At 30.3% G+C, this 21161-nt stretch overlaps 3 protein-coding genes and 1 long non-coding RNA gene across 5 annotated transcripts; 3 read left to right on the top strand and 1 right to left on the bottom strand.

The window, feature by feature from the left end:
- Nucleotides 1-9: 9 nt before the first annotated feature.
- Nucleotides 10-21078, bottom strand: LOC108563423. 2 transcript variants are annotated; one of them, XM_017922096.1, is made up of 9 exons: nucleotides 20917-21078; nucleotides 7222-7772; nucleotides 7040-7163; nucleotides 6734-6988; nucleotides 6159-6367; nucleotides 5808-6102; nucleotides 4080-4378; nucleotides 795-1160; nucleotides 10-129 (listed from the first exon to the last, which is right to left on the bottom strand). In XM_017922096.1, exons 1-9 carry the CDS (start codon nucleotides 20965-20967, stop codon nucleotides 30-32), a joined length of 2250 nt encoding a protein of 749 aa, XP_017777585.1. In that variant the 5' UTR covers nucleotides 20968-21078; the 3' UTR covers nucleotides 10-29. The 2 variants fall into 2 exon arrangements, with proteins under 2 accessions (XP_017777585.1, XP_017777593.1); XM_017922104.1 differs by lacking the exon at nucleotides 20917-21078 and adding an exon at nucleotides 7830-8039 and having other exon boundaries at nucleotides 30-129.
- Nucleotides 2386-5133, top strand: LOC108563460 (paxillin-B-like). The gene is made up of 3 exons (XM_017922141.1): nucleotides 2386-2709; nucleotides 4421-4870; nucleotides 4930-5133. The coding sequence occupies exons 1-3, from the start codon at nucleotides 2395-2397 to the stop codon at nucleotides 5002-5004; spliced, it is 840 nt and encodes a 279-aa protein (XP_017777630.1). The 5' UTR covers nucleotides 2386-2394; the 3' UTR covers nucleotides 5005-5133.
- On the top strand, nucleotides 5989-16320 carry LOC108563483. The gene is made up of 3 exons (XR_001891095.1): nucleotides 5989-6065; nucleotides 6173-6297; nucleotides 16210-16320. It is a non-coding gene; the product is annotated as an uncharacterized LOC108563483 (long non-coding RNA).
- LOC108563478 (transforming growth factor beta-1-induced transcript 1 protein-like) lies at nucleotides 16464-20906 on the top strand. The gene is made up of 4 exons (XM_017922165.1): nucleotides 16464-16629; nucleotides 19496-19537; nucleotides 20051-20452; nucleotides 20515-20906. The coding sequence occupies exons 1-4, from the start codon at nucleotides 16627-16629 to the stop codon at nucleotides 20587-20589; spliced, it is 522 nt and encodes a 173-aa protein (XP_017777654.1). The 5' UTR covers nucleotides 16464-16626; the 3' UTR covers nucleotides 20590-20906.
- Nucleotides 21079-21161: the final 83 nt, after the last annotated feature.

Here is a 21161-nt window from a genome sequence, read left to right as displayed (position 1 = left end):
ATACATATTTATATATTATTAGAGATATTTTACTTAAACTCCTGCGCGTAAACCTTCTGAAGGATTTCGTCCACCTGTATATCCCTCGCTATGGAATACAGCGACTCTTCCATTAACATATCAGCAATCCTGTAACAAATCCAAATACATTCACTAAAATTGAAAACATTCCTTCTTTAATTTTTATATAGCATATTTAGTAATTAACTTATTATTTATAGTTTTCGAGAAATACAATAAAATGTGAAGACTTGAAACCTAATTTCTTCAATTTTTATAGCAAATTACGAAAAATCTTTAGCACAATTATGTAATTACCCTCATCTTAATCTTTATAGATTTAGTTTTAATTAGATAATTCATATAATTATGTGATGTGTATCTTTAGCGAGATTCAATTCAAAATGCTTTACCGAGGCTGTAAAGTTTATCACTGTATTACGTGAAAATAAAAATAACGTACAAATTAAAAATTTCATTCATCTTATAGTCCAGAATTTTTCTTTAATTAACATATTTGATCTATGTATTAATTCAAGAAATATAATTTTAAATTATTTAAAAGTATTACATATTTCATTTAATAATGAGCAACGAACTTGCAATTCTAAGAAATAAAGATATTTTCATAATACAAAAAATCATTACGTGACTAGAGAAATTCATATGAAACTGCATTTAAAAATAACTTGATATAAACCGAATCACGTTTTTGCAAAGTAAATACTCGCTTTATGCACGATAGATTCGTACCAGGAACAACAGACACGACAATGTAAGTTAAAATTAAATACCTTTCCATCAGGATCCAGGGTGACATATTTCCGGATTTTCTATACATGTAGTTGCCTTTCGTTTCTTTGTGGAAATCCAATTTGTACTCAATGATATTGACGACGGTGTCCTTTGGAAGCATGACCAGTTGCCTTAGATTCATCTTAGACTTCGATATCCTGTTCAAGCCCTGCGATCTCGACTTCTTGGTGAAGTCTTCAGGACGTTCCTTGTAAAGCAACTCATTACTGCTATCATTCAACGAGCAACCTTTTGAGGCGCTCTTCACCACGTTCACTTCATCCTCCGACACCTCCACCGTCGAGTTATCATCCTTAATGCAGATCAATTGAGCGTTTTTCGAACCACTGACCGACAGCGTTTTCCTAATAAAAACAAATTTATTATAAATACAAAATGCATTATCAAAAAACGATTTTTCTTCTTGTGAAATTGTATATGCTATAGATTATACCGACTGTTTGCGGGGTGTTAATAGTTAACGCATTTTTCAAAGTATTCTGTTTACTTTTGAACACCCACGCAACGATCGCGCTTTTTGGCCACGCACAACTTTGTGTGATTTATTTATAAGAAGAAATAAGTAAAAAAGAAAAAAAAAACTGTACATACACACACACACCGAATCTCGGTATATATTCTTAGAAACCGTGCAAACTTGGCAGGAAACTTTACAGTTTCCCAAACACCCACCGTCTCTATATGCATTCTTCACTTGCCCAACATTTTTTTTCACACTATCCAGTCTTGCTCAACATTCTTGTCCTCGTCCAGTGTTTCTTTCATTAGTTCTTTCGTTTCTCGTCGTTTGTTATTTCTATCAAGATCAATCGCACCTTCGGTTACGCATTCATATATAAATCAGGCAATTAATTAATCTGCATTGGAACTGTGCCAGATGAATGCAATTATTTTCACGGTTGGTAAAAAAGAAAACCGAAATTTTCTCTCATTCAACGGACAATTTAATACGGAATATTGAGATGCTCTAATACCATTCAGAATCTCCAGAGCATTAATTTGCATACCAGTTTTAATTGCTTATGCAATTGCTCTCATTCGTCTATTTACAAATGAAAAATATGACAAAATTGGTCGATACAAATTATCTAAAATTTCTTAAATTAATAATAACAAATCAATAGCATTTGATCAAATTGAATCTAATTTTGTTAGAATAAAAATTGAAATATATACATAAACAAATCTTTATACATTTGTTAAGAAAATCATCAATTTTGGTCAATTTCATAACGAATTGTATCTAATTTGAAGTTTTAATATAAATCTAAATATTAAGTACAAATATAGTTCGCATTCAAAATTCAATAGTTATTAGAATGAAGATGTCTTTCAAAAGCGCGAAATGTAAAGCTGAATGAGAGAATTTTACAACATCAACACTATTTATATACTGTCGACCGTTGATAGATATTCGACTTAATATCTCTGTTTGTTTGGATGTGGTTCTGAAAAATAGTTTGTATGACCATCAGAAACGTATATTAAGATCGATTCGGAGCGTATGAAGAAATCAAGCTGACCGTAAACAATCGTTATGAAATTGAGCGGATGCCAGTTACGGTAGGCGAGGAACGGATGGTCGAGGAGGCGTGTGCAGAGTTTTTCAACTTTTTCAGCGAGCGTTTTTCAGTGTCGAGTGGAAGGGAGAATCTCTTGGTACATGTAAGTCCATCCATCCATCCGTCCCCTTCTAGACGGGAGGGAAAAATCCCAAACAAAAACGCGAACGAGCGACACACGCAGCATCAGTTGGACACTTTCCTTCGTCGCGATCTTTTTGGACTCCTTTCGAGAAAAACCCACACACGCACTCAACGAATTTCGGTGGTGCCGTCTGCAAACAAAAACTCTAACAACACACAAAAAAAGTACCTCCTCCGCATCATCATGGTAAGCCTTTGGAAAACACCATCTTTGGTCAACGATAAATTTCAACTTTTCCATATTTAAATTATAATCATTAATTACAAATCGATCTAATAATACAATTTCATTAAATCCAAATCCAATCTTAAAAAGTTTTCAAATATTTTGCATATTATGTAAGCGATTGCGAAGACTAATATAAAAATCATTTCATTTTAATCCAAATTCATTAACATTTAGATTAATTAGCATTAATTTAAAATTAACAAATTCCTAACATCATAACTTATTTTTCCCTAAATATTAAAAAGTCTATATGAAAATATAGAATAGAATTAGAACAATTTAAATAACTGAAGTTTTGTCACTATAATTTTATGTCCTAATAACTTAATTACGTCATATAAAATAAACAATATTTTCATTGGAAATGCAAAAAAAATTGGTTATAGACATTTCTGATCGTGAAAAAAAACTTTATATATTATTTTGACTAAATTTCTATAAATAAAATCAATTTTCCATACCCAAAATTTCTCTGAAACGTTTTCAAAATATCTAAACTGCTGTTAATATGAAAATAAATGATATTTCATTAAAATAAATTATGATATTCTATACTCAAGTGCTTATGTGATCATAAATTACATTTTTTTTGTTTATGAAATATTAGTTTTAATTTTTCATATATTTTTTTTAAAACTAATATTAATAAATTAATTATGTTGTACATTTTCTGATTGAAATGGATACTTATAATGAATGAAAGGAAAATGTTGGCAATAACATTGGAATTCATTTGCCAAGAAAACGAACTAATCATTAAAATTAATTAATTTCCTTCAATTATTTGAAAAGCGAAAAGCCAACGAAAGCGGTCACGTGTAAAATAAGTTTAATTAATATTAACACTGCTTCAAGACGATCGAACTGGAAGCAGATATTCGTGGAAGAATCTATTAATAAAATTGGGACACGATCTATATAATATTAGGTGAAATTGCAAAGGCTGTGTGTATGTATACAAGCGGTGCACACAGCACTAGATTTAGTAAATTTAGTCCCGAATAGAAAAAAAAAAGAAAGGATAAACCCGAGAGCTCCTTGGGTCGAGTTTCCCTGGAAACAACACAGAAAACGGTATTCTGGCAAACGGCGAACGTCCAATTAATAGTCTAATAAGCGTTACAAATAACTAAAAATAAGTATGCTTTTTCCGTTCTTAGCATTATGATGATACTCGAAAAAGAAAAAAAGGAAGGAATAACCGTATTTTCGCAATTCGAATTGCATTTCAAAAGTTTCATATTTTTTTGAACTTTTGCCAAAATCCGGAGGACATCTGTCTCGTACATCAATCTCTTTGCGAATGCGTAATTTACTGATTTCCTTACCGCTTATCCTTGCTCGCAGTTGACGAAGACTTGGCGCTCAACGGTGCGGTTAATTCTTCCTTCTTGTGAGTCGTAGTGTTGTCGGTCAGGAAGGCCGATTGGATTTCCGAATTGGCGCACTCTATTAATTTATCGACGAACTCCTTAAACTCCATATTCTCTATGGACTTTCCCAGGCGCGTTTCTAATATCCCTTTGGCCCTTTCCTCTATATTTTCATGATGCTGCTCCCCTTCCTCCGTCTTAACCATGTTGATGAAATGCTCCAGAATGCACTCGTACTCGCCTTGCGACATAGGCTGCAATTGCAATAAAAACAATAATCATTTTATTTGTTAAAGACGAAACCACAAGAATGCGACCACTGCAAGAAACCCATCGAGGGCAAGTGCGTCAACGCTTTAGGTAAAGCCTACCATCCCATGCATTTCGTCTGCGACAAATGCAAGAAGCCCATCACCGAGACCGAATTTCAGCAGAAGGATGGTAAGCCTCTGTGCATGAAGGATTACGAGGATATGCTGCCCAAATGCCACGGCTGCAACAAGATCATCAGGGAGAAGGTTGTCAAGGGCATGAACAAGACCTGGCACGAGGATCATTTCGTGTGCAACCTCTGCAAGCAGAAGCTAATCGGGCAGAGCTACGTGGAGAGAAAGGGAAGACCTGTTTGCGAGAAGTGCTTCAACACCAACATCGCCGACAAGTGCAAGGGCTGCGAAAAGGTCATCGACGGTCCTGCTACCGTCGCCCAAGACGCCAAGTGGCATCCAGAATGCTTCAAGTGCAAGGTATTTATTATTGATAAACTGGAACTAACATGAACTAACGTCGAATCTGTTTGTTTTAGAAATGCAAGAACCCCATCAAGTGTGAGAAGATCAAAGTGGACACGGATGGTCTTCCAATTTGCGACAAATGCTAAACATTTTTGATAATATACACACATCTCATTTCTTTGTAATTCGATACTAAATTCGCTTTACGATGCTCTGATTAACACTTATTTATTCTTGTTTAAGTTTTAATAAAATTATTATTATGGAAAAAAAAATCTCTTTTCAAATCATCTCACATTATATCAGTTATATTGATAATTCAGTACAAAATCTAGACGAAAATAATTCTAGATTTATAGAAATGTTCAAAAATGAAATTTTAAAAGATTCAGATGTGGATTCTCTCTGTATGTGATCACTTTTACGATCCCTCTTTGTTATCTCGATTATCTTCGATACTTTCGATGACATAACGTGCAGATAACGTAAATCTATTTATACGATGTTATTGGGTATTTTTATATCCTCAACTGTTTGTATACGCAGAATTTTTTTCGCACGGAACCACAGTGGTTTTTTTTCATACGTTCGCCGAAGATAGGATAGGATATCCGATTAAGTTGAACTTTGAAACAAATAAGTCCATTCGAAAATCCCTAATCATCCTGATAAATTTTTGTTTTTTTATATAAATTGCATTTGTTTTTAATTCATAATCAATTAGTTAATTAATTTGTGGAAATTGAATTGGAATATTTCTACATTTCTATTATGTGAATTTATGTAAAATTTATTTCTCTAATATAAAAGTTCTTAAGTTGATACCGGTCACCCAATCCAAATTGTTTAACTTTTAGGAATAGGCAAATATCACAATGACATTTAATTAAATAATACAATATATACAGATCTTAACTATTTAACAAACAATACCTAATGTATTTATTACCTGATTATCTTTAGCAATTTTCTTAAAGAATCCTTGCGCGAGCTTCCACATCGCCGAGTTCTCTTTGGTATCTTTAACATTTGCATCCTGCATCTGAACTATAGTCTCGACGTTATCGATATCGTTCACATTCTGCTTTGCGGATCTGCATTTCGAGGCAGGAGTGTTCGTCTTTAGCAACGTTTTTTGTAGAGCTGTTTGTTGTCCAGAAAGAACAGGCGTCGGACACTTCTTCTCCACGGGTTGCGGTCGATGCTTGTAAGTAGCAGTCTTGTAACGCGATTGCACGTTAAACCTAAGAAACAATACATTACAATAAAATAAGTTTACTAATCGAAAAGTAATAGTAACTTTTTTCTAGCAAGAGTCGCGATTGCCTTCCTCCAATACAAGTCCTTCTGAGGCGCGGATTGGTACATGGATAATTTACTGTGCTTCGACCGGACTTTGGGCATCCTTTTACCGGAAAGTGAAACGTTCGAGCCAACAGGTAAACCCACCGATCCTTGCAAATTCTCTTGGAGCCTTTCCAATAGTAAATTACACCTGACTTCAAGCACCTGTGGAAAATATTAGCAATTCTAAAATTAATCATATCATATCTGTATAATCCATCTAAATATACATTTTGTTTATTTTATTCGATAGTGGAATTATTCTAAATCGTAATATTTTGATTAGATTAATAATATTATCAACATTTATGCAACAATAGATTAGAACCTAACTTGAATTCATACACTTTTACATCTTCTAAATCATTATAATCTATGTTAATATAAATATTTTTTTATTGTTGATAAAGTAATTAATTTTACTTATCTTCAGCTTTTCAAGAATTAACATTATATTAACCATAATCAAATACGAGTGTTTAATAAAAAAAAAGATTTAAGAATCTTTAAAATTGTTGATCTTTAACTTACATCAATAATATCATCGCCTTCAGCAGCATGATTTCTAAAGATATCACAGAGAACTCCTGTGCTTTTTAGAAGGTCTCTGAGTTTATCGGGAACTCCGACAACGATGGTATTGGGAAGATGTTTCTTGTACGCTTGTAATCCTTGAAAAATGGTTTGGTTCGCCGTGAGGAACTTTTGGTTGAGATCGATGTTATTGGCGTTGCGGACACCGGTTCTTGCGGATGGAGGCCGGAGCATATTTTGGATATCGGTAATCTGCCGATAGAATTACATCAATGAAGAAAAGGAAAATATTTGCTTACTTACGTGTCTATTCAATTGGTAGAGGTGTATTCTGGAAAAACGGGATGCGAACTCCAATGCGCGTTTCTTTCTTCGCGCGTAGTCTTCGGCGCCGTCCGGAGGGTCAATTCCGAATTCCAATACTAGCCTAATAAATTAGTATATTTAAAGTCTAATTAATTTGTGTGATATGATAAAGTACATGCCTAACATCCTCTAAAGTTTGAAGACTTTTCTCGATTATACTCCGGACTTTCATATTCAAATAGAGCCTGAGAACTTCCTTAGGTTGTTTCGGTTCCCTATCTTTCTTCGCGCAAATCTCCGACTTGTTGGTATCTAGTTTATTCTCGGCCTCGCTTTGGCTATTAACAGCGTTTTTTATATCCTTCTCCTCCATTTTCCTATTGCTCTGCATGTTGAGAGTTTGCTGCACCGCGCTTATTATGCTGTCTTCAAAGGAGTAATCGAAACAATCATCGTCGATGCGATCCTCCACCTCTTGCCTAATAGTTACATCACAATACTCATCGGAGGAATCCGTCAGGACCGAAGACTCCGGCGGTTTCTTGATCACCAGCAGAGGATGCATATCGCCGACCGATTCCGTCTTCTGCTGCTCGATCCGTCGAGGATGATGATTGAAGCGCTTCTTCCTTGAAGATTCTTGAGAGGAACCGGGTTTTGCGAGGTTCGCGGCTATCTTATTCCCATCGGGAAGCGTCTTCATCAACGACAGGATCTTCTTCGTCGAATTCTGGAAACGAAATTGAGATGCATCTAGATGTTTTTTTTTATCATCTTAAGGGCTCACTTGTAAGAGGAACCCTATGTCTGCCATTTGATGATGAATTGATTGATTGTGGTTATTTTTTCTTGAGTTTGTTGGGAAACCGATCAGATTAACATTTAATAAAGATATGGGAGCGTTAGTGGATGGGGCCGAACAGTTTCTTGGCGCATTGTCAGTTTGACACGTTGCGTTGCAAGGCAACCTACGGGAAAAAAGCGGTGTGCGTCGAATTGTAAATCAACTGAAATGCCTAATGTCTTACATAATAAGCCAATTAGTACGACATGTGTTACATAAACTTGATGCGCGTATGAGAACATCAAAACATATCCTCATTCGAAAAATCCGGTATAATCGAGCCATAATTAGCTGCACACAATAATCATCAGCAAATTATTTAAACATTGTTCTTCTTATTACTCATTTGTTTTATATTCTCATGTTACTTTTATTCTTACTAATAATGCAATGATAATTAACGTCCAATGAATATCTATAATAAAATGTATATACATATTTGATCAAGAGAAACAAATTTTTGTTAGAAACAGAATTGATTATTATTTTAGATAAATTTAGTAAGAATTTTTACGTTACGGACGGCGCAAATCGGTTTGCCAGCTACGATAAAATTTTTCGTGGACGCCTATGGACTCTGTGAAAAGTCAAATATCTTACGTCAATTACAAACTTAAACTTTTCTTATACATTTTCGAATCATTTTTAAACTGTTTATAACAATTGTGAGAAATGTATATCACGTATCTAAATTGCTTCAAGAATTATTAAAATATTTATAAGAAATGTATTAGCGTTTAAGCTTGGTAAATGACGTAAGATCTTTGTGGTAATACTCAGTCAAAATCAGTGGCGTGCATAGCGACAATACTATTATTCATATTTTATATATAAATATAATTTCCGTTTGCGACAAAATATGAAAATTGCTTTACAGGTATGTTATATATGACACAGTTTATAGTTTGTTATCATTCAAAAAATTCAAAGTCAAATATTTATTTAGAGAAATTTTCATATATAAATTAAAACAAAATGAACTTAAATTTCTATATAACAGTTGTTTCACTAATCTATTCTTTAAATTTCTGTTGTGTAAAATTAATTTACATTTTTTTTATTTATACAGATTTAATTTCAATTTCATTATTGCACATTGCAAAATATTTGCTTTAATATTGAGACAATTCTGCTAAGTACAGAAAAAAAAAAGAAATATGAATGTGAATGCCAAAAAAATCTATTATATAAAATTGAAATTATTTTTTTTTTAAGAATTTAGAAAGATTTAAAAAAATTGCATATTTATATTGCGAAATTATTGCACATATTAATGCAATTCATTGAAACGTTTTGTTACTTTCTTTACTTTTTGTATGTTGAGTATTTGTTGTTTGAGTATGTATCCTTCGGGTATGGATAATAGATTAAAACAGGTGCGAAATGGGAGCTCATTTATTTTTAGAGGCGTTCTTTTAGGCAAACATTAAAACCTCCTCGGGGCATTTGAACATTTGAAAATAAACTATTTACAACTCGATTATTAACATGAAATGCGAGTAACCTCAGACCACAATTCAATTATGGTTCGTTACCATATATTTCGGGAATTCATAAGCACTACTGCGTACATAACATGTAATCAAATATAGACATGTAAACACAATCCAAAATAAAAAATATATAATTTTCATTTACGGATATAATTATATTTGTTTTTTACTTTATTATAATTTTGCAATGAAACTTCATAATTAGTCCTTAATAATTATTAAGATTTATTTCTTTTTAAACAGGTGAGAAAATTCTTCATAAAACGTCTTAAAGTAAATGTATTGATTAGATTTAAACCTTAAGATTGACCTCATTCAGTTCAAGGTCTTTATTTAACTGTCAGGCTATTATTGTCTCGATCTGAATCAGTTTCAATACAATTTCGGTCATAAATTTCTATAAAAGTAAAGAAATATTTACTTCATTGTTAATGAATTTCTGTAAATATCTTTAAATTTTGTGCGAAAATTAAGAAAAATTAAATTTTATTTAGGTATTAATAGATGTATTAAGATAACATAATTTTGTATAAAATCTAAATTAATTTTCTGAAATCTTTGTCAGATAATCAGTATTACCGATTAAGGATTAAGTGCGTTATCGAATGTGCTGCTTTCTGAAAGCTCATGCCAAATTGTGTACATTGCAAAGCAGTTCAGTTTTGTGCTGTGTTACCAAGATTTTGCACGTTCCATTACCATGAAAGGATCAGCACAAGGTGAGATTTGGATTAATGAATAATATGCATCATATTTACACTAAATACGTTCAATTCATATTAGTTATGAGTTATTTACATCGCATTATCATCATCAGTAAAATAGTTATAAAAATAGAATGTGGTTTCAAAAACAAGACCAACAATTATTGTGATAACTTATTTATGCGATTAATTTAAAAGTGCGTTACAAAATTATTTATATACAATTCACAAGGCTTCATTAAAACATTACATCAAGTACAGTAGAACCTCGCTTAACGCACAACCTCGCATAACGAGCATTTTGCTCGTTAACAAAATGAATTGTAAGAAAAATGATTCGCTTAACGGGCAACGTTTCGAATAACGAGTCACGATGAGAAGAGAAGTCCCGGATTGCGCGCCTGCTACATCATTTTTAAAACTTGTATTATGTGTATTTTTGAATATGTTTCACTATACGAGTAAAAATCCGGAAATTTTGGAACAGATTAAACACGTTAAGCAAAGATTTACTTTATTTTGTAAAAAAACGAGAAATGAAAGTAATTAGTGGAAAACTTAATTTGATATAATTAATATCAGCTAATACTACGAAACGATTTAGTGAACATTGATTAAAGCTATTAAGTGAATCATAATTACTATCAGACATTAATTACAAAAATCTTTGTTGAAACAATTCTATATAATTTATACAAATAAATACGTTCAACTGAAAACAACAAATCGAGTAAACTCTAGACTTTAAATGATAACTCAACCATGTTACTTGATTGCAACAGGTTGTGCACGAATTTAAGTATATAATAAAGTTTTAACGATTGTATGGAAATTCGTGCCAAAATCTATATCTGAATTATATTTTCTGAGTGCAAGAAACTTCAAGACTTTTTTTTTGCACAGAATATACGAAAAGTTCGAAGAATTATTTATTACACATATGTAAATTCAAGGATAGAAAATATGATAAAATTGTGATAATATTAGAAAAAAAAAACAATGTAATTTCCTACAACGATTTGTTAATAAGTCTTTGATAACTGCTTCCTCACGATTACGATAAATTATCACCAAAAAAAGGATATGCAAGTCTTTAAATGTATTTTTGTGTTATTAATGTTATTTTTCAATTGTTAATCAATGATTATTATATTTTTTAAGATATCCAAGAAACTAGTGGTATTAATTTTGTTTTTTATCATAATTCTACGTTCATCTTAATCTATTACATCACCTTTATTATTAGTTAATTAAATAAAGTAAATAGTAAAGTGATAAGTAAATTTGTCAGATTATATTTATGTTATGATTCATACTTAATTGTAGTTGTAAATTAGTAATTGTGGTGAGCCTCATTAGATAATTATTGATTAATAACTTAAATTCTCAATTATTTAATTCATTGCGAATAGATATTAGTAGTTTGTTGAATTATCTTTATGTTAATGAATAAGTCAATTATTTTCTTCAATTTTACTCTTATTTTAAAGAGGAAATTGTTGATCAATGAACGAATTTTCAAATTTGTCAATTCACAACTATAACAATAGTTAAAAGATTTAAATCCTTCATAAACTATTAAATTTTGCCTCTTGAATTGTAAAGTAATAAGTAATTTATTGAATTATTTTCATCTTAATGAATGAATTATTAAATAACATAATTAATTCCCAATATATTTTCTATTTTACTCTTATTTTAAATGGATCAACGACCTAATTTTCAAATTGATCAATTTTGCAAGCTTATAGTGTAAACAAATATTAATTAAACCTTTAATTATAAAGTGATAAGTCATTAATATGATTTTATATAACAATTAATTACAAATTATGAATAGCAAATATTGAAGTGATAAATAATTTATTTAATTATCTTTATCTTAATGAGTTCATTAGTTCCAAATATATTTATTAATTTATTAATCAACGACTGAATTTTCTAATTTGTCAATTCACAAAGTTAAATGATTTAAATCATTCATAAACTATTAAATTTTGCCTCTTGAATTGTAAAGTGATAAGTAATTTATTGTTATCACAAAAAAAAGGATATGCAAGTCTTTATATGTACAATAAAACAAATGAAGAAGTTACATTTTGATTTTTTTGTTATAAATGTTATTTTTCTATAGAATTCCAAGAAACTAGTGGTATTAATTTTGTTTATTATCATAATTCTGCGTTCATCTTAATCTATTACATCACCTTTATTATTATTTAATTAAATAGTAAAGTGATAAGTAAATTTGTCAGATTATATTTATGTTAGTTTGCTCTTATTTTAAAGAGGAATTTGTTAATCAACGACTGAATTTTCAAATTTGTCAATTCACAAAGTTAAATGATTTAAATCATTCATAAACTATTAAATTTTGCGTCTTGAATTGTAAAGTGATAAGTAATTTATTTTTATCACAAAAAAAGGATATGCAAGTCTTTAAATGTACAATAAAACAAATGAAGAAGTTATATTTTGATTTTTTTTGTTATAAATGTTATTTTTGTATTGAATTCCAAGAAACTAGTGGTATTAATTTTGTTTATTATCATAATTCTACGTACATCTTAATCTATTACATCACCTTTATTATTAGTTAATTAAATAGTAAAGTAATAAGTAAATTTGTCAGATTATATTTATGTTAGTTGTGTGTGGTATGTTGTATGTTGGTGGTATGTGGAAGTGTGGATGGATGTGGTATATAATTAATTCTTAATTGTAGTTGTAAATTAGTAAATGTCCTGAGCCTCATTAGAAAATTATTGATTAATAACTTAAATTCACAATTATTTAATTCATTGCGAATAGATTTTAGTAGTTTGTTGAATTATCTTTATGTTAATGAATAAGTCAATTATTTTCTTCAATTTTACTCTTATTTTAAAGAGGAAATTGTTGATCAATGAACGAATTTTCAAATTTGTCAATTCACAACTATAACAATAGTTAAAAGATTTAAATCCTTCATAAACTATTAAATTTTGCCTCTTGAATTGTAAAGTAATAAATAATTTATTGAATTATTTTCATCTTAATGAATGAATTATTAAATAACATAATTAATTCCACATATATCTTCTATTTTACTCCTATTTTGAAAGGATCAACGACCTAATTTTCAATTTGTTCAATTTTACAAACTTATAATGTAAATAAATATTAATTACACCTTTAATTGTAAAGTGATAAGTATTAATAAGATTTTATCTAACAATTAATAACAAATTATGAATAGCAAATAGTGAAATGATAAATAATTTATTGAATTATCTTCATGTTAATGAGTTTATTAGTACCAAATATATCTTCGATTTTACTCTTATTTTGGATTGTAAAATGCGAATAAAGATTGCGTAGAATGATGATGAAAAACTGTCGATTGAAATTTTTAGTAGTTTGAATTATCATCGTGTTAATGAATAAGACAATTATATTCTTCAATTTTGCTCTTATTTTAAAGAGGAATTTGTTAATCAACAACTGAATTTTCTAATTTGTCAGTTCACAAAGTTAAATAAAACTATTAAATTTTGCATCTTGAATTGTAAAGTGATAAGTAATTTATTGCTATCACAAAAAAAAGGATATGCAAGTCTTTATATGTATAATAAAACAAATAAAGAAGTTACATTTTAATTTTTTTGTTATACATGTTATTTTTCTATTGATTTCCAAGAAACTAGTGGTATTAATTTTGTTTATTATCATAATTCTACGTACATCTTAATCTATTACATCACCTTTATTATTAGTTAATTAAATAGTTAAGTGATAAGTAAATTTGTCAGATTATATTTATGTTAGGTGTGTGTTGTATGTTAGTGGTATGTGGAAGTGTGGATGGATGTGGAATATAATTAATTCTTAATTATAGTTGTAAATTAGTAAATGTCATGAGCCTCATTAGAAAATTATTGATTAATAACTTAAATTTTCAATTATTTAATTCATTGCGAATAGATATTAATAGTTTATTGTATTATCTTTATGTTAATGAATAAGTCAATTATTTTCTTCAATTTTACTCTTATTTTAAAGAGCAAATTGTTAATCAACGACCGAATTTTCGAATTTGTCAATTCACAACTATAACAAAAGTTAAAAGATTTAAATCCTTCATAAACTATTAAATTTTGCCTCTTGGATTGTAAAATAATAAGTAATTTATTGAATTATCTTCATCTTAATGATTGAATTATTAAATAACATAATTAATTCCAAATATATTTTCTATTTTACTCATATTTTAAATGGATAAACGTCCTAATTTTCAATTTGTTCAATTTTGCAAGCTTATAATGTAAATAAATATTAATTACACCTTTAATTATAAAGTGATAAGTTATTAATATGATTTTATCTAATTATAATTATAAATTATGAATAGCAAATATTGAAGAGATAAATAATTTATTTAATTATCTTCATCTTAATGAGTTCATTAGTTCCAAATATATCTCTAATATTTACTCTTATTTTGGATTGTAAAATACGAATAAAGATTGCATTGCGTAGAACGATGATGAAAAACTGTGAAATTTTTAGTAGTTTGTTGAATTATCTTCGTGTTAATGAATAAGTCAATTATTTTCTTCAATTTTACTCTTATTTTAAAGTAAATTTGTCAGATTATATTTATGTTAGTTGTGTGTTGTATGTAAGTGGAAGTGTGGATGGATAATTCATTCTTAATTCTAGCTGTAAATTAGTAAATGTCATGAGCCTCATTAGAAAATTATTGATTAATAACTTAAATTCTCAATTATTTAATTCATTGTGAATAGATATTAGTAGTTTGTTGAATTATCTTTATGTTAATGAATAAGTCAATTATTTTATTCACTTTTACTCTTACTTTAAATAGGAAATTGGTAATCAACGATCGAATTTTCAAATTTGTCAATTCACAACTATAACAATAGTTAAAAGATTTAAATCCTTCATAAACTATTAAATTTTGCCTCTTGAATTGTAAAGTAATAAGTAATTTATTGAATTATCTTCATCTTAATGAATGAATTATTAAATAACGTAATTAATTCCACATATATTTTCTATTTTACTCTTATTTTAAATGAATCAACGACCAAATTTTCAATTTGTTCAATTTTGCAAGCTTATAATGTAGATAAATATTAATTACACCTTTAATTATAAAGTGATAAGTTATTAATATGATTTTATCTAACAATTAATTACAAATTATGAATATCAAATAGTGAAGTAATAAATAATTTATTGAATTATCATCATGTTAATAAGTTCATTAGTACCAAATATTTCTTCAATTTTACTTTTATTTTGGATTGTAAAATACTAATAAAGATTGCGTAGAACGATGATGAAAAACTGTCGACTAACAAATTAGTGAATTTTTTAGTAGTTTATTGAATTATCATCGTGTTAATGAATAAGTCGAATATTTTCTTCAATTTTACTCTTATTTTAAATAGGAAATTTTGAAACAACGACCGAATTTTCAAATTTATCAATTCACAAAGTTAAATGATTTTAATCATTTATAAACTATTACATTTTGCATTTAAATTGTAAAGTGATAAGTTTTTTATTATTATTATTATTATACAAAGCAATCTATCTACAAGCATAAAAAAAGAAAAACAGATAGCATGCTGTAGTTCTGGGCTTAATAATGAGAAAAGTAATTTATTGAATTATCTTCATGTTAATTAAACGATTATTTACAAATTATGAGTATCAAATAGTAAAGTGTTAAATAATTTAATGGATTATCTTCATGTTAATGACTGATTAAATAACTTAATTAGTTCCAAATATATCTTCGATTTTACTCTTATTTTGGACTGTAAAATACGAATAAATATTGCGTAGAACGTCGATGGAAAACTGTCGATTAACAATTCACGTTGGGTATCGTCGGAGTATTTTTGTGTGTAGTAGGCCATCATCCCAAAAGCGGGCGAAGAAGTCGAAGGCGATTGCGTAACGCACGAAAACGGCCGCCGTCAATTACGTGCTAGCAAATTGGAAAACGATCAAGATAAGAGATGGAAAGCTTCGTCGTTTTCGTTTCTCCTTATCGGAGCAACCGAAGACTTTGTCATCGTATAAAAATAATGATTGTTATTTATTTTTTAATAGCGAGCTGAGGCCGTAATAATTTTCACCGATCGGACGTGCAGACAATGGGAAAAATAGAAGCGGAAAACCTATTCGAAGCTCCAAGTATTTGTCACCATTTAAAAATATTCGAACCAGAACAGCTCCATTACAATGTGATTTTTAAATATATATATTTTTTTTAGATATTTATGTGTGTAGTATATATATATATTTATAAAAGTTTCAATGGAAATCGCTAATCAAGAGGTGCTCTGGCACGTATTATCCATGACGACGAGAATTTGCGAACAACTTAAAACGAAAATCATGTGTCATAATTCCGCTGTGCGATAAAAGGCACGCACTCAGCACAGCACAGTATCCTCAGAACCTCTAGCGAGGAAGCACGGGACCTCCAGGATTCGCACCTTCCCAGTAAGCCTATAACCTTCCACAATGGTAAGCCTTCAAAATTCATACTAAATTACACCTAAAAAACACCTCTCATTTGCTTCCAATCGATTCTAATCAAATTATTAGATGAATTTCCACACAAAAAAACAACTACTTCTTAAAACTCAATCCTTCTATTCGGAATTAACATCAACTTTTTACTCTAATCATAACACCTGCATTCAATTTAAAAACAAAATAATTAGAATATAAATTCAAACGTCACAAGAATAATTCTTGTCAGATCAAAACAAATGTCATCAGTGATCAATTTTCAAACGATAATCTAATGTATCTAATCATTATGGATTTCAATAGATATTTCTTATTATATAAATCAAACAATTAAATCGTGTTTTTCTGATTTTTCACTCGGAATGAGTGCAATTCTGGCTTGTTGGATAAATATTGGAATACTCTGCTCACTCCACTCCATTAGCACTATTTAGAATGGATTTGCGAATGAAATAATTATTATTTTTGTCGTCCAAAACATTAATAATTTCCGCATTTCTTTGGACTATAAGACGCACTTTGATTGCATAAAGGAATTTATTTAACTTTGTCGTGTGTTATTTCTAAAAAAAAATACTTAATTTGTTTAAAAGTCGTGTTTTCATTATTATTGCGCGTTTTGGCGTGTCAAGTATCGATTCTGAAACGGCCTGGTACCATGGTGATCAGATAAAGCCGGGAATTGGGTTAAAGACGAGCCCAAACGGAATTGTATTATTAAATACCTGCCTCAGTCTGATCCTGCAGCGTCCTCGATTCGCTATAAGTCGCGCCACGATTCGCTATAAGTCGCTCAAGATTATTATTATAATACAATGCTCCTCCTAACGTGCACGTCCATGTGGTGTCATTTCGCACAATGCGAACGTCTTGTCTTGTCCACGCCGAAATTATCTCAATTTAACAGAAAATTGCTTTTAACGAGCCGCGATGATACTCATGCTTTTTGTCGCTCTGTTTATAATTAAGCAATTAAATTTTCTAATTGAAACGATTTTATTTTTAGTTAATTATTGTTTGTTCGCGCTTTTCAACGCGAGGACAATTACTATTATTGTAGATGAAAAATATTTAATTAAATGTCACAACAGTCCGACATAACACGCCCTTACAAGGTTATCTTTATTGATTGCGATTCTCCTCAATTTTCTCGTTGAACTCTGACTTTCGAATTAAGAATGTATTATTTTTAGGAAACACGATGTTTTACTCTGGAAATAGTGCAACTGGTTTTATGCGTTCAACAGTAATGACCTATTTCCCGATGCTCGAGAATTGATCATATATTTGCCATTCGTTCTTTTTTTCCACGTCAATATTCTAAGAATAAAACGTACTCTTTTTTTAATGATCCATCATAATACACAATTTATTAACGTCGGAGTTTGGATTTAATATCAACCAGTTTGAAAAAATAAAACAATTCTATTTTTAGTAATTTTACTTTGATTGAGAAGGAAATTTGTAATTATTTAAAATTGATTAAATTCATTTATTCCTATATAATTGAGAAATGAGTTGATGGAAATTTCATTCTTAACAGTCCATAACATTTAAAACTTATACAAAGTGATGAGTTTCATGATGTCAACACATCAATTTTAATTGTTTAACTGAAGTAAAGCTAAAATACTTGTATTTCAATTTCAAATACGAATTGATTTGTTAATACGTTAATTTGGTTTTCACTTAAGTCGTGAAAGAAGAAATTACGTGAATAAACATTGATTTAATGTAAGTAAATATAAATCAATAACTGTGAAAGTAATGATTATAAAAATAGGTCGTTTCGTACGAATAAAACGATCGTAACCTGAGGCCAATTAATGAATTTACCTTTTATAATAAGATACATGCATATCCAATTTATTACCAAATTACATTACTAAATACTTGTATGTGGCTTGCAGAAAATTAAACTTAATAATAATTATATTTTTTTTGCGTTATGCAATTGCTCAATCGATCTCCGTGTGTATAACTGTGTTACAACATACATTTTTTTTTTCGGTTTCGATCCACTTGTTCTCAATGCGATCAGATAATGCGAAAAACTCGAGTGTACAAAAAATGATATGTTTACGTTGCGCATCGTATGAGTAACGACGTATTTGGATGTGTGTGTGTGTGTCCTCCTCCTCTATCTGGCAATAAATTATATCGGCTTATAAATATTGTTAAATCATTTATAACACGGCAAATTGAAAACAATAAAATGTTGCATCACTCCACAGATAGCTGTGAAGGAGGACGGATGATTCACGCTCACCGATTTGATGTTTTCAAAACAATATAGTTGCGTGTGTTTATGGTCAGACTTACCCAAACAATTCCAGTCTTTTAATTACCCAAACACGTAATTGACATACACTTATTATTTTCTTCATACTGTTTTCTGCGTATTTTAAACTTTTTACGCCAATTATTGCAACAATAAATATTTATGTAATTTAATACAACACAATTATAATTAATTAGGAGTCAAACTTTAACGAATTTCAGTTTGTGCTAACATTTCATCTGATAAGATATATAAGTCCAACACGTGTAATTTTCCATTTAATGAAAGGTGAAACAGGCGTAATTCTAATAATTTTAGAATTTTAGTATAAACATATAACAGCGCAATGATATTTTGGGCGTACCTTTTAATTAAATGTAATGACGATGATGAAATCATTATTTTTTCGACTAATAATAGATATGCGACGATAAAGAACAAAACACACGAAGGCGTGCCTCTATGTAATACAATATTATCGTAACCGCAGCTCCGCTATATTTATTTCGTTTTAAAAAAAAAAGTTGCGTAATTATTATTTAATAATTAATTTTGTTTGATTTTTTTTTGTTGCAGACTTCCGAATGCGACACTTGCAAGCTTCCAATCGTAGGGAAAGTAAGTATTATTTATGTAATTGTTAGTGCTTCATCTTTGCATAAACGTTTATCTCTTCAAGATTTCTAACATATCTTTCTTTACTTTGTCTTCGTTTTATTTCATACTTGAATTGTCGTCGTAGCATCGGATAGATGAATCGATGATCCTTGATCTTTGCTTTTGTAGCTGCAGAGCTGTGTTAGTCACTGGGGTTCATTGTATTTATAATCCTCGCTTTACTTATCGATTGATACGCATACGTTTATTAACAAGAGACTTGTTGTATATTTAAATTTTTATTTAAGAAAAAACACGTATTATTTATTTAACAAATTATATAAAGGTTTATCGACCTAAGGTTTTCTACTACATTTATATTCATTTATCATTGTTGTAAACTTATTTATGTTGATTTATTGATGGCATTGATTGCAATTAATTCTATTGAATATTTGTAAATTCATTTGGAACATGATTTAAATAATAAATCTGGAAATGCAACTGTTTACTAACTTAATCTTATTGTTTTAGAGCATCAATGCATTGGGCAAGACTTACCATCCGGACCACTTCGTCTGCGGTAAATGTAACAAGCCGATTACAGAGAGTCCATTCCATCAGCGCGATGGTAAGCCTCTGTGCGATGCAGACTTTACAGAGTCTTGTCCGAAGTGCGCGGCCTGCAACAAGCCCATCACTGACAAAATAGTGACTGCGATGGACAAGCAGTGGCACGAGAACCACTTCGTCTGCGCCCTTTGCAACGGTGCCCTCTTGGGTCAAGAGTTCCACCAGAAGGAAGGAAAACCCATCTGTCAAATTTGTTACCGCGGCAAAGTCGCCGACAAGTGCAACGGATGCGGAGAGCCGATCGAGACGTGCGCCACTATCGCACTCAACGCCAAATGGCATCCCGATTGCTTCAAATGCAAAGTAATGAATGAATCTTGATCAAATCAAAGAAGCATAATTGATTGCTGTTTGTATTCTTTTAGACTTGCGGAAAGGCCATCTCCACCACCAAATTCAAGGTGGACTCGAAGGGATTCCCGATGTGCGAATCTTGCTAGGGGATGATCAGTCAACGAAAAAAAAAACACGAGGAGACGAGACAAACCCCGTTGAACAAATATTTTTAAATTCTAAATTTTATTTCCAAGATGTACATTTTATTTTATTCCCCTTTTTACATGTTTATTAAAAATACTTTTTTATTTGAATGTGCGTTGCGCTTCTTTACATTTTAGCTTTCAGAAATTGAAACGCTTATTTTTATACACCGCCCTGTGCTTTACTTATTATTACATTATATATAGATTTATCACGTGTATATTTATATAAATATATAAACTGATCACCTTAATAAACTATTGATATATTCAAAAAACTAGACTTACTTGTTTATTGTGGCATTCGGAGCAGAAGACACGAACACTAATGATGACCATGAAACTGGCGTCGGCGACGCGCTCCACCGACGATCGTCGGTTTCGGCTTTTCACCTATGGGAACAGCTGCTGGAATCACCTGGGAAACGGTTTGTTATGAGCAGGATTTGAATAAACACAAACACCTTCAAGTGAACATTGTGCTTGTGTGTGCGTGTGCATAATTCGAGGAAAACGAAAGGGGGAAAAGCGGG

Source organism: Nicrophorus vespilloides, unplaced genomic scaffold, assembly GCF_001412225.1.
Source record: "Nicrophorus vespilloides isolate i.1.1-1 unplaced genomic scaffold, Nicve_v1.0, whole genome shotgun sequence".
In the NCBI taxonomy this organism is placed as follows: domain Eukaryota; kingdom Metazoa; phylum Arthropoda; class Insecta; order Coleoptera; family Silphidae; genus Nicrophorus; species Nicrophorus vespilloides.
This window is presented reverse-complemented; position numbering and strand designations above follow the sequence as displayed.